The sequence below is a fragment of the Rhipicephalus sanguineus genome, chromosome 6 (assembly GCF_013339695.2).
Source record: "Rhipicephalus sanguineus isolate Rsan-2018 chromosome 6, BIME_Rsan_1.4, whole genome shotgun sequence".
Classification (NCBI taxonomy): domain Eukaryota; kingdom Metazoa; phylum Arthropoda; class Arachnida; order Ixodida; family Ixodidae; genus Rhipicephalus; species Rhipicephalus sanguineus.
The window spans coordinates 114,891,699-114,909,352 of NC_051181.1; the positions used below are offsets into that span (position 1 = coordinate 114,891,699).

The 17,654-nt window shown below is 44.5% G+C and overlaps 4 protein-coding genes across 4 annotated transcripts; 3 read left to right on the forward strand and 1 right to left on the reverse strand.

Annotated features, from left to right (window-relative positions):
- Positions 1-343: 343 nt before the first annotated feature.
- On the forward strand, positions 344-1,783 carry LOC119396211 (tetratricopeptide repeat protein 32). The gene is made up of 3 exons (XM_037663311.2): positions 344-599; positions 690-847; positions 1,057-1,783. Exons 1-3 carry the CDS (start codon positions 451-453, stop codon positions 1,158-1,160), a joined length of 411 nt encoding a protein of 136 aa, XP_037519239.1. The 5' UTR covers positions 344-450; the 3' UTR covers positions 1,161-1,783.
- An 824-nt stretch (positions 1,784-2,607) lies between these two features.
- On the reverse strand, positions 2,608-9,475 carry LOC119396209 (ADP-ribosylation factor-like protein 13B). Its single transcript, XM_049416996.1, has 7 exons — positions 9,388-9,475; positions 9,013-9,083; positions 7,698-7,950; positions 7,136-7,241; positions 6,395-6,603; positions 4,769-4,868; positions 2,608-3,053 (listed from the first exon to the last, which is right to left on the reverse strand). The coding sequence occupies exons 1-7, from the start codon at positions 9,417-9,419 to the stop codon at positions 2,793-2,795; spliced, it is 1,032 nt and encodes a 343-aa protein (XP_049272953.1). The 5' UTR covers positions 9,420-9,475; the 3' UTR covers positions 2,608-2,792.
- A 265-nt stretch (positions 9,476-9,740) lies between these two features.
- On the forward strand, positions 9,741-11,454 carry LOC119396212 (CWF19-like protein 1). The gene has a single exon (XM_037663312.2). It carries the CDS (start codon positions 9,879-9,881, stop codon positions 11,418-11,420), a length of 1,542 nt encoding a protein of 513 aa, XP_037519240.1. The 5' UTR covers positions 9,741-9,878; the 3' UTR covers positions 11,421-11,454.
- A 2,609-nt stretch (positions 11,455-14,063) lies between these two features.
- Positions 14,064-16,842, forward strand: LOC119396213 (peroxiredoxin-4). Its single transcript, XM_037663313.2, has 6 exons — positions 14,064-14,317; positions 14,589-14,706; positions 14,789-14,905; positions 15,154-15,276; positions 15,356-15,521; positions 16,547-16,842. Exons 1-6 carry the CDS (start codon positions 14,146-14,148, stop codon positions 16,604-16,606), a joined length of 756 nt encoding a protein of 251 aa, XP_037519241.1. The 5' UTR covers positions 14,064-14,145; the 3' UTR covers positions 16,607-16,842.
- Positions 16,843-17,654: the final 812 nt, after the last annotated feature.

Here is a 17,654-nt window from a genome sequence, read left to right on the forward strand (position 1 = left end):
TAGTTTGAAAAAATTTCCCACCGTCGAAGTTGCAGATCTCAAAGGCTATACTTTTGTTTACGGTGAGGGCCAAATTTATGTAAAAAAAAAAACAGTTTACTCCATGGCCTAATTTATTTTTTAATAATGACGACCAATGACGATCGCTGGGGCATTGTTTCTGAGTTGTTTGGATATCATAGACAGCCATACAATTTGTTACAAAATGAAACTCTGAGCCATACAAAACTCGATGCTCTGAGCCTATCCATTTTTTCTTCTTACTTACTTACCAGAGCAAAAAAAAAAAAAAAAACGTCATGGACGCCATGGTTGTGAAAAAATCCAAACTGCATCCAATCCAAACCAAAGCCGATCCTAATAGGAGCGGGCGCGTCTCTTTCGTTTGCGACTGTGCGCTGTGTACCCGTTGTGTCGCAGTAATTTTTGCACGTAATCGCGCGAAGCCGTATGGATTCGGCGACGGGTGATGTTCCCAGTAAAGACGAGAAGAAAGCGCAGCTTGACGACCTGATCGAAAAAAAGAAGAGCGAGTACTTGAGCCTCCTTCAACAAAGCCAGGAACACGATCCAAAAAGCGCCGAGGACCTAAACCAAAGGTGACCGGCCCCTAGCGGCCTGCTTTTAATGAAATTTTGGCGCGTAAGATTCAGCGAGAGTTCACTCCAGTCATTCGCTGCCACTTTCAGGAAGTACGAGCTTGCGCTGGCATACAACGAGCGCGGTCAGATGAACTACAGGATGATAGAATTCGACAAAGCCGTGGAGGATTACACGGAAGCCGTGCGTTACTGCGATTCTCTGGCGGCTGCGTACTTCAATCGTGGAACCGTCAAGTACCGGATGGGTAAGACAAGGTGTCTTGTGTAGCTTGACTGTATAATGTACGCAATGTATGGGCCACAGCTGACACCAGTAGATCCTCGATGTCTTGTATGTTTGGGAGTATGTCGCAGTAATGTTGCATACAGAACCGTCAAATATCTGGTGGGTGCCGATTGTAAAAATGTCTAGTCGACATTCAATAATATTTTTTTTTTCGTGCTTTATTCACAGGTTATTTCGACGTTGCTTTGCCCGACATGGAAAAGGCTGTTTCGCTGGATCCGACCAACAAGGAATTCCAACTGGGACTAAAAGAAACCAAAGCGCAGCTTTGAAGCTGCACTCTACCAAATAAACGAAAACCAACCCACATATGTTGTGAAAGTTGAAGACTAGTCGTTGATACCGTGGTCAAACAGAGCAGTGAATGGGACCAATACTAGAACAGTCGAACCCGAGAGCTTTTTTTTTTTATTTTTTAGAGATAAAATTTATTATGTATAATTATTGTGAGTGTTGTGTCACCACATGAAATGCAAACTGTGTTGTGAAGCTACAATGCAAAACATATTACTTGAGCACTAAGCAGTCTTGGCATGGAATGAAAAGCACACAAACTATAAGGAGTTCGCACGATACATAGTGAATGTGTGCACTTTGGCCTTGTGATTCTTACAATTGCATTACATACCTTTCATCGGGAACAAAATGAGTGTGTTTTAATTGTGTGATAACAGTCTTCAAAGTCTAATAGCAAAATGATAGTAGTTTCAGTGATGGTGGATGTGTCAATCGAGTTAGGTGCAGAATCTTGAGTTTTTGTAACAGAAAGTAAGGTGAACACTTACAGTTGTACTTTTTAATTCTTTACTGTAATATATGAACTTTTGAACTATGTAATTGTTTACTGTGACATATGAACTTTTACACCGAATAGAAAATAAACTATTTTGCATAAACTGAATGTGACCGGCCTTTTTCATAAAAATTTTAACAAAAATGCTCAGTACAGAGTGTTACAATTTGTGCACTGCATGTAAAAAATGTAGGTCCCGACCCCATGTTCATTCCCAACTAGTGGTATACTCATTCCTAAAAATTGAATATACAATGTCTCTATGCTTAGAGGACAGCGTTACACATTTGTGCCAAAAAACATATTATGGAAATGTGGGCGTGACAGACTGGTAATCATGACGGACATGTCAAACACCACCAGGGGCACCATTTCCTATAAAAACCACTTGGTACAACTGTATTTGTGTTGTTGTTCTAACACTTACTTCATTTCATGCGAAGGTTAAAAGTGGCAGTGCATAAAGGGAAAAGGTAATGACAACTATAACTGGGTGGCTTCTTACCGAATGTACACCCTGGTACCCCCCACTCACTTTAGTTGTCTGCATATTGTGGTCTATGGATGGACACAGCACAGATGAGCATTATTGTTAATTCGCCTATTTTACAACTTTGCTTGACCATGTAACACGATCGCTGGTGCCTTCCACTTTACTGTCTCTGTTTGTTCCTTCAATCAGGTGTAGAGCCTCCCTATATTTGAATAAGTATTTATCACGATGTGCCTATAAACTTGGGAAACAACCAATATTCACAACAGACACGTGATCTGATACCTTTAGAACTGCCAGACGTGTGAGCAATGGGAGAATACAAAACCATGTAAGTGTTCGGCAAGTCTTTTTACCCGCGTGGCTAAAAAGAGTGTGCTATGATGCAACACTGATTTTCACAGACCCTGGGTTTTCTTTTTCTTTAGTCCAGTTATTTATATTATGTGTTGAGTGCTGCTGCGGGGTAGTACGGCTGAGTAGAGAAGATAAGCATAATTAATGAATAGGTTACAGAGTCGGTGCTAGAAGTTTAGCACTGAGAGTTGGGTGCAGTATAAAATGTACAGGCACGTAGTGTTGCACAACATGAAAAGGGAGAAAGTTCAACGTGCGTGGTCACATCTCTATCTGAGTCATTGGTTGGCAGGATGCATCCGGGATGTAAAGTGAAAGTCCCAGCGTCTTGTTTGAGGGTGTGGACGGACGACGGTCATTTGAAAGCTGCTCCACACAACGACCTTCACGCAAGCTATGATTCTCTTCTCCCCCAGTTGGTGAGCAGTGCCGCTGAACGGGACTGACAACTATCACACGGGCACCATCAGGTGTCTCCATTTTCCTTTCCTCCTGCGGATCTCCTTCTCTGGAGCACTCGACCTGGATAAAAAGAAGATGGCACTGGATAACTACAGGATATTCTGAAAAGGGCACGCTAAGAATGAATACTGTAATTATACTTGTACAAGAAGTGCAAGAAAACGACACAAAAAGGAACACAAGACCAGATTAGCACTAATTTCAAACTGAAGATTTTCTCGTAAATCCACACTATTTATCAGTCAACTCGGACCACATAAAGTAGATAATCATGTAAGTATATCTCATCCCACCCCCAAAACGATGTAAAGTACAACATCACGCAAGAACACCTTACCCCGCCCCCAAACCCAAAATTGAACAAGATGAGACACAGTTAAAAAACGCTAAGCTTTGAAAGCTTGAAATTATATGACATGCTCAGATTCATGCCTTTATCATGAAGACTCAAAAGGTGTTGGGTTATCTGCAAAAAAAACCTGACCACTTTTGTCATCGTTTTCTTGTGCTTCTTGTTCAAGTATGAACTCCTACAAACTCGGCCAATACAGTTCTTGTAAACTGTAATTATTATTAGTAAATTACGCTTCTGTCCGTCACAACAAAACGAAGAATCGTAAATTGACCAGAGGGCGCTGCATAGATTTAATTTAACGAGCCAATGTCGCCGACATCGGCCACTTGGGGTACGAGAAAAATCCGACGCGAGTCGTGTCCTTTTTTTTTTTTTTTTTTTTCTGCCGGCTAAGCTGTGCATTCTGGCGAGGCTATCGCAAATAGAAAATTTCATTGCGCGGTGCTTATGAGACCAGGCTTAGTACATGGGCCAGAAAAACTTTGTGGCGACGCCGTCTTGAAGTTTTCACACTAACCTGCCGTGACGACACTTACATTGAAAGCGTTTTAGATGTGAAGCATCTCTTAGCGGAGCTCAAACCGGTGGTGGTGTGCGGCGTGACCACTCTTACTGCGCATGCGCAAACCCTCGCCACACACCTCCCCCTCTCCACTTCCCATCCCCCTCTACCCCTCTCCACCCCCACTCTGAAATGCGGGCTCGACATGCCGAAACGCTGCTTCGCATCGCCCCTCTCCTGCGCAACGCCGCGATGAGCGCCAGCGCATGCGCGTCCCCTCCCCCTCTTTCTCTCCTCTCCTACGCTCCCCCCCCCCCTCGCGCACCTGACGACCGCGTTACCCGCTCGCCCTGTGAGAATTAACGGCAAGGCTAGAGGCTAGCGTGTAGCGTTCCTCTTCGCGTTCCACGAAGCGAGGTCGGCAGCATGCCCAACGAAAGCCAACGGAACGCGATCGTGCAAGTGCTTCGGCTTCGCATCGCCTCATGGTCCCATTTAGCGGGAAATGGTGTAATTTTTTTTATTCCGCCATATTATCAAATTCGCCATCTTGTCAGAAGATGGCGAAAATGCCGCTGTTGCAGAATTCGGAAATAGTGCACGGGATTACTGATTGTGTCCAAGAATGCTATTCTGAACACAGTCAAAATAAAATTTATTAAATATTTAATATATTGTTTACAATCATATAATGACCTCTCCGGCTCCTATTTATGTACGAAAAATAAAATCTCATAATAGCTGTCGGACTACAATTGTATAAAGTCACTCAATGTATATGTTCTGCTGAAACCCACGCAGAGACGTTGTTATTCTACTGTAGAATAGAAGCATCGAATGGTGTTTTTTCTTCCCCTGATAAAAGCTGTGAAAATTCCATTGCACAGCTGTAATGTGAAAAAAAAAATTATTCCTCACCTTTGCTTCTTCCTGCTCGCGCTCAAAACTGGCTATCTTGTTGCCGTTCTTGTCACCTTCATCTTCAGGTATGCCGCCTTCCTTCGTGCGTGCCTTGGCCCTGTCCAAAAAGATAATTTACTTGTCTACTTAATTAATTAAACCAGGTAAATACAGAGCAGTCGCACATGAGCAATAACAACGAACGAGCGAGCAAGCTGTGAAGAACCATTGTTCAGACTAAGTTCTTTGGCAACTCTCTCATTCTTTGGCAACTCTCTGGGGGTGGGGGGGGGGGGGGGGAATAAAACGATGCAAGAAAATAAAAAGTAACGGAGTGAGGGTGGTTGACCATAAAACACCTTTGCTGCTTTACAGCTAAAGAGACTGACGATGAAGCGAGAGCATAGATATAAAAATTACGCAAAGATGGTAGTCAGCCCATATATAAACGAACAGGATAGTCTACGCAAGTCCAGATACAATCAATAAACATTTAAGTGTCACTAGCACAAGTGCCGCGTGAAAAGCCTGTAAAGCTAGCTTCTCCTCAAGCTGACCCTTGTTGCGAGAAAGCCAGATTTAAGAAACGCACTTCCGTGGGCTGCGCTCACACTGGACGGTGCCGCAGTCAAAACACAATCGGTGGCCCTACAGAACCTTGACTTAAGCTCTACCGTACTTCTTTTTATTTAACTGCAATTACGCAAAGTATACGGCAACGAATTTTTCATCCCTTTCTTTCGTAGAACTCGATCATAACACAAAAGTGAGACGTCGTACGTATGCATAGAAGTAGTTGCAGCTTTGTTGTATGCTAAGTACAAGTGGTACAAGTGCATAAATTTGTACGGCATCTATTGCAAAAAATTAAATAAATTTATGGAATAGATCCAACACGCACTTTTGGAACCTACTACAGCGAAGCTACTATATGCATCTTGGATCGTAGTAACGGTTATCTCTTGCGTGTACTGCGTGCTTTTTTACTGACGACGGAAATGACGTCGGCAAATTACCGACGAATTCCGGCATGAAACACTTGCACGTTAATTAAAAAAGAGAGTGGTGCATATGATCATGATAATACACACATAATGTGCGCACAAATGATCAAGTAGGTCCTCTTGAAATAGGGGCCTTGCACATTATACGGTGCTTTTCTTGTGATCGCTTATTAGCGCGCAAGTACTGGATCACGTACAGTGCGCAGCTTGGTGGTACAACTGAAGAATGCAGAACCCATGGCCGTTGTCCAAGAACATTCGGGTATACCGCGTTCGTTACGCGTACCAGTGGCGTATACGGGAGGGGGGGGGGGGGGATTTTTTCTTCTTTTTTTTTTGCCATGACATACAGAGCACAAAATGACACTCAATCACATCTCCCTGCCCGACCCCCACTTCAGATCAAGGAGATGCCCCCTCCCCCCGAAAAAATTTTCTGGCTACGCCCCTGACGCGTACCTCGGGCCGGCCTTTCCATATTTCAGACAGTGAGATAAGAGCTGAACGCGAAGATACTTAAGGGACAGACAGACTTTACAGTAAGCAGTACTCCTCACAGATGCTGCAAAGCCCGACTGATTGGAAAGTATACAAGTGCGCATTACGAACCGTGCCCACCTGAGCATTCCAGGAACCGTACCTGAGCTCTCTGGCCTTCTGGACCCTGGCGAGGCGCTCCTCTTTGTCCCTCTCTTCCTGTTCGTGCTGCAGCGCCGTGTCCCGTTCCACCCTGTCCTTGAGCTCCTCCCAGTTGCGGGCGATGTGTCCCAGAAGCCACTGGAAGCCCTTGTCGATACCCGGATCTCGCTTACGCTTTCGGCCGCCGAATCTGATGGCACAGCAGTTCTCCTGCACGGCCCAGGAATGAACAACCAACGTCAAAGGATTGGGCTAATTAGTTATGCATTATTAGACATATAAGAGCATGACTTCTTGAACGAGGACGGATGCGCGTAAAAGGCGAATAGAAGAGTTGTCTTTCAACTGGAAATACTTTCGACTGAAAACGAATGGCATAGGTTTATATAAGCTCCTTGCAGCGGAATTCGAACAAAAATACGAATGATTAAGCAACATGAGACAACCGACGTTCACAGCACGTTAGCCCAGTGAAGTGTATATATAGAATCCGCTTTTTTGTCGGCACTTATTATTTTCTATGCACAATGCCAATTATGACGTTTTTCTGATCTGCCGCTCCTTTGATGACAGCGGGAGAACTTCTAGGGATTTTTTTTAGGCACATACATGAGGTTCATCATGACCGAAGGTAAAGACGTGCGAATTCTTGTGTCTGTGTTTGCATGGTTTATGCTTTCTTTCGTGGTGAATGCCTACCAGCGATGCATCAACGTTCGAAGTGAGGTTCAAGGGAACATACCACTCGGGTGGGGCACTTGTGCTGGTTGACCACGTTCTCTAGGTCTAGCAGGGAACACATCTCAATTTCGTCGACGGCCGTCTCAAGGTCTTGCTTGTTGAGCAACCTGCACGTGCATCAAAAAAAAAAAGCGGTTACATAAGTAACTTGAATTACCTAATTGTATCCGCGGGTTTGTCGTCTCTTGCAATGTTGCAATCACCAGAGCACCATTTTAGCATCAACGGTGGACTTGATTACCTACAGCTTCGGACGGAAAAATTCGTGGTGTAGTATATTATGGATACTTATCATATTCGGATAAAGAAATATGACGGCTGTGTAGAGGCATTCACGTGTTCAGATATGTTCTTATGACGCCCTGACCAAAGTTTTCTTTCTTTTTTTCCCCTCTGGTAAGAGAGTAGCTGCCCGCGTGCTTTGCAGCAGAGCAGCACTCGCGGGTGGTCAGTGCAGCTGCGTCGTGCGTTGACACATCTAGCTGCAGCCAGCACTAGCGGCAACACTACCTATCAAAATGGAAGTCGCACAGAGCTGACCCCCATGTACACTGAAGACTCACACTAGCAGAGGTTTCCCTCCTATCCGTGGGTCAGCCAGCACCTCCGCGACGGTGCGGCGGCACTCCGGTGCCCTATGCGTAGCCGATGCGTCCACTACGAGCACCAAGCCATGGGCGAGAGCGTAGTAGCGCTCCCAGATGGCGCGGATCTTCGCGCCGCCGCCCAGGTCGCACAGAGTCACGTGGAAGCCGCAGCGCTCTGTCTCGACGCTCGAGAAGCCCACCGTCGGAACCACGTCCTCTGGATTGCCCTCTGCACCGCGGCATATATAATCGACTGATCAGCCAACTGATGGTGTTTTAAGGGACACTAAAGAGAAAAACAACTCTTTCACAATTCGAAAATCGCCACACTTGCCGCGAGAAGATGCTTACGGGTGGCGACGCCACCTCGAAATTCTTGCACCAAACGTCGTGACGTCATAGATTTTGACGGCATCCACTAGTTTCTATACGCAGTTCCTAATCAGTAAAAATTAAGTACATTGTCTTTCGTTGAGCCGCTGTCACCAAAATATGAAAAATACACATTGAAATCCGTGACGTCACGCGCAGAAATTTCGGCGCGTAATTTAAAAATAAAACTTGGACCTCGATTTTCTCCTCTATCAGTAAACCTATGACGGTGAAATTAACGACATTAGAGTTCTCGGAGCACAATTTATCAATCTAAATCGATCTGTTGTTTCACTTTAACGTCCATTTAACGCGTTGAATGAGATGCGGAGAACGTGGACAAATACATGTAATTTGGTTGAAAACAATTTTATACAAACAAGCAAATATTTATAAAGAAGAAACGGCGCTGTATCTTCTGTAGAGTTGGGAATGAGACCAGTTCGAATTAACCGGAACCTAGAATAATCCGAGAATTCATCATCGTGAGTCGACCAAATGCCTTCGAGATGTGGGGAACAAAGTTGCGAAAGAAAAAAATATAGAAAACGTCTTAGAAAATTCCAAAATAAAAATTTATTGTCTTGGCCGGACCTGGTCGACTAGCGTGAACTTGTCGCCCGGTCCAGGCCAGAAAGTTTCTGGAATAAGGGACCCTCCCACCTTCACTCACAAGCCTTTCTGCAATAAACGTTTTCTCACTAGCTGGTTCACCGCCGAGTCTGGATTGATCACACCTAAATCCGCGTCAACTTACAAGTGTATCTGGTTAGACAAGATGTTTAGGTGCGTGCTTAGCTAAAAAATATGTAACTGAACAGATTTTTTTGTTGTTGTTGTTGTATTACGCTAAAATTAACTGAAGAACATGATTCAATTGTAAAGTGGGGCATATTTCGTTTAACACATATGCACGCACCTCTCAACAGGTGCTTCGTTGTCGATGTCTTTCCAGCGTTGTCAAGACCAATCATGAGAAGTGTGATGTGCCTGGAACAGAAAAAAGAGATATGACGCACATCTTTTCGGACAGCGATAAAAAACCGAAGAAGACTGTCGCACTGTGTTCTGTATGAAACTCCAACATATCGTGTTATGTATCAGATACAGATAAAGAAAAATTTTGGCACAATGATTTACGCCAGTAAAGTCAAAACGCATTCATGTTACTCAGTTACAATGCTGCGCATGATTCGCTGCACATAATAAAGTGGTAGAAGGCACTCTGGCGCGTGACACAGTGGCGAGATTTCAACATTTCAAACGTAGGTTGTAGGGGCTTTGTGAACATTACCTTTTGGACTTTCTAGAAGGACATGCCCCCATTTCACTCCGGTCTTTCCTTTGAAAAGGAGCAAGCGAACAGAAACACGCGTTACCACGGAAACAAACGCAGAAACACGGGACATAGTTTTCGAAACCGAAACTACTCACAAGTGGCACACTTTCACTCTCCATCGTTTGGAAAATACAGACCAACTTTTGCACTATTACAACATAACTACGTGTACAAAAAAAGCGGAACGGATGTAGCAGTAAGTTAATTGTGAATTACAAAAATATGTCGTTTTGACACGCAATGCGGAACAAAGCGCGTCACAATCGGGCAACCTAGGTGATTGTTTTGTTGTTGTTTTGTGAAATCGCACGTTGTTCGTTTGCGAGTGGAGGTCTCTGTGCAGTGTGCTTGCACTGTCGAAAATGCCGCGAAATTAGCGATTGTGTACTGTGCTTGTGTATTGCGCACGTCCTTAGCATTGCTCCAGCGTCGGCGCTAGAACCGTGATGGCGTCGTCCATGAAACTACTCGTGTGCGGCGATGTCGGCGGTCAGTTTGACAAACTTTTCGACCGCGTGTCGAGCGTCAATAAGAAGAACGGGCCGTTTGACATGCTACTATGCGTCGGCGACTTCTTCGGGCCCGACACTTCGCGATGGCTTCAGTACAAGCTAAGCGGTAGCAAGGTCCCTTTGCAGACATACGCCGTTGGCGTCACGCCGGAGTCGTATTCAGACTCGGACCTCGCGGACAACGTCGTCCACTTGGGTTCCCGTGGAATCTTTACCGGCGCCTCGGGCCTCAAGATCGCCTACTTCTGCGGAAACGAGAGCAAAGACGGCAAGCCTTCCAGAGGCGAGTTTGTCAAGAAGGAAGCGGTTGAGTTCTTAGCCCCGATCGCCGAAAGTACGAGCCACAAAGGCATAGACTTGTTCATCACGTCCCAGTGGCCAAGAAACGTCAGCAAGTATGCTCACACGGCGTCCGCGGAAGAAGAAAACGGTTCGGATGTCATCTCTCTACTCGCCTATTTCCTCCGGCCCAGATACCACTTCACGTCTTCCGGAAACAGCTACTACGAGAGGACTCCGTACAGGAACCACAAGGTACTCCAGGAACAAGCTCGCCACGTTACGCGATTCATATCACTGGCCTCCGTCGGCAACGCGACAAAGGCCAAGTGGCTGTACGCGTTCTCCATCGCGCCCATGTCGGGCATGCCGAATGCGGAACTCGTGAAGCAGCCCACCGATGTGACCGAATGTCCGTACGAGTTCAGCGAGTCGGACCTCAAGGACGCGTCGTCCAAGTCGCAGCAGTTCTTCTACGACCTCACGCCGGCTGCGGAAAAGGGCAAGAAACGAAATCGTGACGCCGGCGACAAGCAGGAACGCAAGAAGCGACCCCCACCAGCTCCCAAAGGGCCCTGCTGGTTTTGTCTGGCGAGTCCCGAAGTAGAAAAGCACCTTGTCATCAGCATTGGTGAAAGCTGTTACCTGGCGCTGGCCAAGGGGGCGCTCATTCCGGATCACGTGCTGATCCTGCCGATAGGTCACCATCAGAGCACGGTCGAATTGGACGAGGAGACGCTGGAAGACGTCGTCAAGTTCAAGGAAAGCTTGAAACAGTACTTCAAGTCGAAGAAAAAGCGACCCGTCTTCTTCGAAAGGAACTACAAGAGCTCCCACCTCCAGATCCAAGTTGTGCCCGTGCCCGAGCCGTTGATGCCCGGTCTCCAGTCCGTGCTAGTGGACTACGGCATGTCGCTCGGTGTCGACTTGGACGAAATACCCCGAAACTCGAGCCTGCGCCAGATCGTGGACCCTGGGCGGCCGTACTTCTACATGGAGTTCGATAATACCAAGCTGCTGCACAGGATTAAGAAGAACTTTCCCCTCCAATTTGGCAGGGAAGTGTTGGCCTGCGAAGAAGTTCTCAACTTGCCGGATAAAGCAGACTGGAAGGACTGCAAAATGTCCAGGGATGAGGAAGTGTCGATGGTGGCCGAATTTCGAAAACAGTTTGAGCCCTTTGATTTTACACTGTGATGCACTGTGCTTTTTGTAAATAGACGACACAACACTATGGCAGTATTTATGCGTGCTTATTTCCGTATTTAGCTTCGGAGATGTAGAAAAGTGCTTGTATCATGTCATCACAATCATGACATCAAAGGGAACATGTAAATTTCACACACTGCTTGAAAGTATGTTTCCAGGTAAAACTTTGTGTGGCAAATGACAAACAAGAGGTAAAAACCAGTCTGACCAGCTAGTAGATGTGCAAATTCCAACACACAATTTTGTGCATTGAGGTTACCTTTGCTTGTAGCTCTACTTCCAATGTCTCTGCGACTCCACGTAAACAAAGAAAGTGAACTACTTACTACATAAAAATTTTCACATCAAGAGCCTTCCAAGGACATGCAAACTATTGTTTTCTCCACATATCATGTGTTAATAACAGTAACACTAACTTCGAAAATTATCTCGATTTTCTATTTTTCTTCAACCATAAATCTTTACCTGACTACCGCTTAGTTGACTGAGAGGCAGTCAAGAATGCTACAGAGCAGGAATCTACATTCAGGATCTGAGAAGAAAGCATGTCACAAATAAAAAAAGGAAGAAAACTGTAAGCAAGATTTTGAAATTATGTGCAACTAATGGCTTATCAGGTCAGCTTCTGACCTATGTAAGGAAATGTCTGCATTTGACATGCATTTTGTAGTTGCATTTGAGCCCAATGAGCTACTGCCATTCATGTACAAAGCAGAACATGAAAAAAAAAAGCACACTATAAACTATGAAGTCTCATTCCATGCAACGAGGAAGGCTGCATTATGTTTTAGCAGTAAGCTATCCATCTGATTCTGTTTATGGGTCAAATGAGCAGTTTTTAATTTTACCTTTCCTCACAACTTGGCCATTAATCAAAATCGCACTTTACTGTGAAAATATCAGCATGACAGCTTAAACATTCAAACTAGCACAGATAGAAAATCCATATTACATTGTGCTGGTTTTCACAGTAACGAGGCAAAGAAAATGTGCATGGCGTATCAGCCCCATTCCAGGGCTGAAAATAACCAAATGCTGAAATACAAAAGAGACGCATACCATCAAAGAAGTATTCAAGATAGAACAGAAAAGGGCGTCTGTTCTGTCTTGAATTCATCCTTGATGGTACGCGTTTTTTTTGTATTTCAGTAATCATGTACCAACTAGCCCAAGAACAAGTTTTACTAAATAACCAAATGTTTGGATTAGGCTAAAATTAACGTTGGTAATATCACTGTGCATATATTTGCAACAAGTGGTGGAGGGATGTGAAATATGGACGTAAATGCACGATTTTCTTGTCTTCTTTGTTCGGTGACAAGCACATTACATAATATTTCAAATAATTTGGTCATTTTGCCACTCCTGCATCGTCCATATGAAGTTTTTGATCAAATGTAAAATGCTTCTTGACATCTGGAATGCTTACATTGAAATTTTGCGTGATTGCTTGTGAGCAATCTGGCAAATGTCAGGCCACTAGTATACCAAGGTGCAAAAGTTTGGCTTCAGAGGTATTTGTCGTTGTTGTCTGCCTTTTGAGTCTTACCCCAATCTCTCCCTGCATCAACAAGAGCTTGGTTTGTGCTGAATATTGTAGGTACAGCACAACAAATGTAGGAAAGAAAATCAGAGACAGGAAAGGGCGCTGACTTTCAGCTGAGTTTTGTTGAGGAAGGGGGCAGTTGGTGTTTTAATGACAAGGTTGAGGAAGTGCTCAACATCTTCAAAGAGCATTCCTGGGGGCTCAAATTCACATTTGAATTGCCAAAAGACAAATGCAGTCAATATTTAGACATTAGCCTTTCACTTTCTGATAATGGGCATACTTGCTAGTGCCATCGGCCCAGGAGCGCTAAGAATGCCCTTCCTTGTGATAGCGGCCATTCAAAGTTAGGTAATCAAAAAAGTCATTGCCACCACCTGTATTTAGGCCGCCCTTCACAAATCACCTAAGCGCAAGGCTGAGGTCAGTATAACTAAACAGGTCGAAAGGCTAAAAGCTGCTGGCTATCCCAACAGTGTCATGATACCTGTTTGTGAAACCCTCCTGCAGAAAGTAAAGTGCAGAAAGACAGTACCAAGAGGAATAGAAAATGATCAAAGACCATTGCATGTTATACCGTACGCACATAAGTTCTCTTATAATTTGAATAAAGTAGCGATCAGATATGATATCAATTTGTTTTTGTTTTTTTTTCGCCCCTTGCAAGCTTTCAAAAGTGTACGTCCTAAATAGCAACAAGACTATCGACAATGCAACATTGGTCACGAGCACAGCTTTACTGCTTGGCAATCAGAAGTCGTCCCCAAAATACTGTTGAGCTGTGGAAAGATATATATAGGACAAACAGACCACCACTTCAATGATCAAGCCAGGCAGCATGCATACAAAGTAAAAAAAATAGGTATGGTATGGCTGGGCATTGCAAGAACTGCAAATTCAATCCTCTGTTCTACAAGGCAAGGCTTTCCCTACCTACATTTGTTGCGCTGTATGTACCCCGCTGACACTTGCTCCCAACCCATTAGTAAAATTTTTGAAAAGCGCGCCAATTTTGATTTGTGACGCCCTCTTCAGGCGATGTGGGAGAGCGTTGGAAGGGAGATAGAAAGGGCAAAGCGTTCTTGCGCGCGCTCTTCCCTTTGCAAGTTGGCAGAAAAACAGTAGCGTGGTTGGCGTGGTAGCGAGTAGGTAGAGTAGCAAACAAGGATGGCGCCGGCAAGTTGCGGGAGGTGGTTCTTGATCGCCCTCTCATTAACGATCGGCCCACAACTGATCGTTTGTGCCGAGGAAGCGTGTCGTTCGTACGGCGGCGGCCAAGTTTACCCGCAAGAGAACACAAAGTCTTCGGCGCATAACCTCCACTGGAGCAAAACCCAAAGTGAGTACGTGATGTGTTAGATGCCGGCATCAGCGTTCGAAAACGTGCGCGTGTTCTTCGGGCCACGCTGCGATCTCTCGCAAGATTGCACGTCTCACCCACGTCTTTGCAAGTACACGTAATCAGCGAGTTTCATCCAGATTTGTCGCAGTGATCGAACGAAGCCGCTGATGTCGCAAAACTCATTTATCAGCTGTGACGATACTCATTTCGAGATGTGCATTGGTGAGTGATGTAAAAGCAACTTGATTTCGTTATCTTTATTACATAGTTTCCAAGCCGGCGCCCTACTTCTCCGGGACAGCGGTTGTTAATGGAGAGTTCAAAGAGCTCAAGCTCTCGGACTACAAGGGAAAGTACCTGGTGTTTTTCTTCTATCCGCTGGACTTGTAAGTAAACTAAAGCGCGGCTACTTTGTATCAAGGAAGGTCACCGATGACAAATGGTATTTTGCGTCGTTTCTCGTTTCAGCACTTTTGTCTGTCCCACGGAAATCATTGCATTCAGTGATCGCGTCCAGGAATTCAAGGCGCTGAACGCGGAAGTGGTGGCATGCTCTGTCGACTCGCCGTTCACCCACCTTGCATGGTAAGCGGCGTGATGTTCCTTACGTGTCTTATAATTCGAATGCGCTCTTCTAGAAATCATGCACCAAGATGTTATTTTTTTCGTTATTTGTGGCCTTGTTTACCTGAAAGATGATTTAGCTTGTACCTGATCCCGGTGCATTCTTTTTTTTTTCTGTAGTTTTTTTGACGAAAAGTGCTGGTATGGAGAAACAAAATACACTACCACATTACCGATACGTGAAATGTATGCTCACATGCCTTTTATAGGATCAACACACCAAGGAAACAGGGTGGCCTCGGACCTATCAAGATTCCGCTGCTCTCCGATCTCACTCACCAGATCTCAAAGGACTATGGTGTCTACCTAGAAGACCTGGGCCACACACTGAGGTCAGCATACACACAACTAAGTGATGCGCAGATTTTGTGCTGCAGCTGTTGATATTAACACTGCATTTAAAATTTTCAGGGGTCTGTTCATCATTGATGACAAAGGCAACCTCCGCCAGATCACCATGAACGACATGCCGGTGGGTCGATCTGTGGACGAGACGCTACGATTGGTGCAGGCTTTCCAGTACACCGACAAGCACGGCGAAGTCTGTCCTGCGGGATGGAAGCCCGGTGGAGATACGGTACGGGAATTCTAGTCTGGCTTTTTAAATGAAAATGAGTTATTGTCTTAACCATCAGATAGAATGTATACAGGTTCCTCAGGTTCTTTTTACCACTGATGACTGTCAATGGGAAAAGGAACTTGAGGTGCTTATTTAAGAAAGGGCAGAATGGCAGACTAATTCGTGTGGCACACAGTCACAGCATTGTGCAGTGGATGAAGAAAAGACTAAATGACACGCATACTTGCCAGCCTACATGAGCTTTAAAATTTGTGAAATTGCATTGGGTGCATCACTGGAAATGCACATGTGAAGTTTGCCCCTAGCACATGCCTTCAATGGGACACACCTGCGCATTATTAATGGTAGCGTGCATTTGGATAAAACTCGCAGGCAGCAACAAATCGAGAAGCAACACACCTTTCTAGATTACAATGGCTCCGTTGTTGTCACTCTCACAAGCTTCAGGCACTTTTTAAGTAAACTTGGTCAAAGCTAGCGTCTCTTTGGTGTTATTTCACAGTCGGAAGTCATCTAAGGTACCTCGGAGACTGACAAGCAAATTAGGTTGTGAGAAGTTTTCCATCTCCCCTGTAAAACTTATGAAAGGCTAGTAAAATTGTAAAATGAGCCCAAATCCATAAAAATTACAGGAAATTTGGGAGGATCGGCAGGTATGGACATGACAAGCAATACAAACAAGTCTTTTCTTTTAGCCCAGAGCTTGTTGTGCTGTTGTGCTTTGACATAGTGCTGGTTCTCATGGCAGCATTGAAGCTCTTCTATAAAAACTAAACAGTATAAATTATAACCAATGCATAAGTTTTGTGCATGTGTTACTTGGGGCATCAAAGGAGCTAGAGTAGCACTTGTGCATTTATTAAATGAATGCCTGCTCATTGCTTGGAAAGTAGCATGTGGTGTTGAGCTTGCACAGTGAAGTGAGCATCAATATTGTGAATGGGGTTACAGGTACATACAGTCGGGAATTCTTTCCTAGTTTGAAGGAACTGTGCAAATTTCTTTCCTTCCTCTCTTTACAGATTATCCCTACTCCATCGGAAAAACTGAAGTACTTCAGCAAAGTTGTCGATCCGGAGTAACTCCCTTTCACGACAAGCACTGGCTACTTCTTTCACAATACCTCCATCGCTATAAGAAAAAAGGACGAAGAAAACGTGTGCATCTGCAAGCATTGAAACTCAATTTTTCCATGACAAATTTCAGTCCTATACATTATTCTCCTGGTCAACATACATGAATATACCTAGTCTGTTTTATGTCACACTTCACATTTTTCCATTGAAAATAGTTTTTCAATAAAGAGTACCTTGTGCCACTGTTGCGAAATGCCTACAGCAATCAAAGCAGTTTGACGCGACATGTCAAAGTTCCGACAGTAGCATAAAATTCATACAGCTAAAAAACAAGCTGCTAATAGAAAAAACACTATGCAACACTGCTCTGAACTAAAAGGATGTTACTGTCAGCTGTGTGGACTTGACAGCAGCTGCACAGCCCTCGTACAGATGTGCACGTGGCGACAAAACTTTCACAGGATGTGGGCTGCACGGTAAATGCAGACTTCCGTGGAGTTAGTGTACAACGCTTATAACGTGATAGATAATCGTGCATGTTGCAAAAAAAAACTGCCTCAGTTTAAAACTATCAATAGAGCCTATGTTCCCAAGCTTCCGATTCCAATTTCTCAAAAACGTTAGTAACAGCTTGATGACAGCTAGTTGGTTCATAATTAGAGCAGAGGATGTTGCAGCACAAATAGAACAAGGACAATGAAGGAACGAAGGCCAGCACTTATCCCATGGTCTTTGTTCCTTTGTTGTCCTTGTTCTATTCGCACTGTTACATCCTCTACTCAAAAATCTCTGTGTCCCGAAAACTTTTGCTGCTGTGTGTACACCAACTTGCACAGTTTATTATATTCTATTGTGTAACAGTTCTGCATAACAGGGTGGGTCACTTGGAGAGCTTCATACTGAACAATGATGGGTATACTGAAAGTGAAAATTTGGCCAGGCACGTTTGTCAGACTTGTCAGTAAAATTTCGTAACATATGCAGCTTTGCTTAAGCTAAAGCGCTGACAATGTCATTTGGCATGCTATGTCAGCTCTTTAGGTTTTTGGTCACT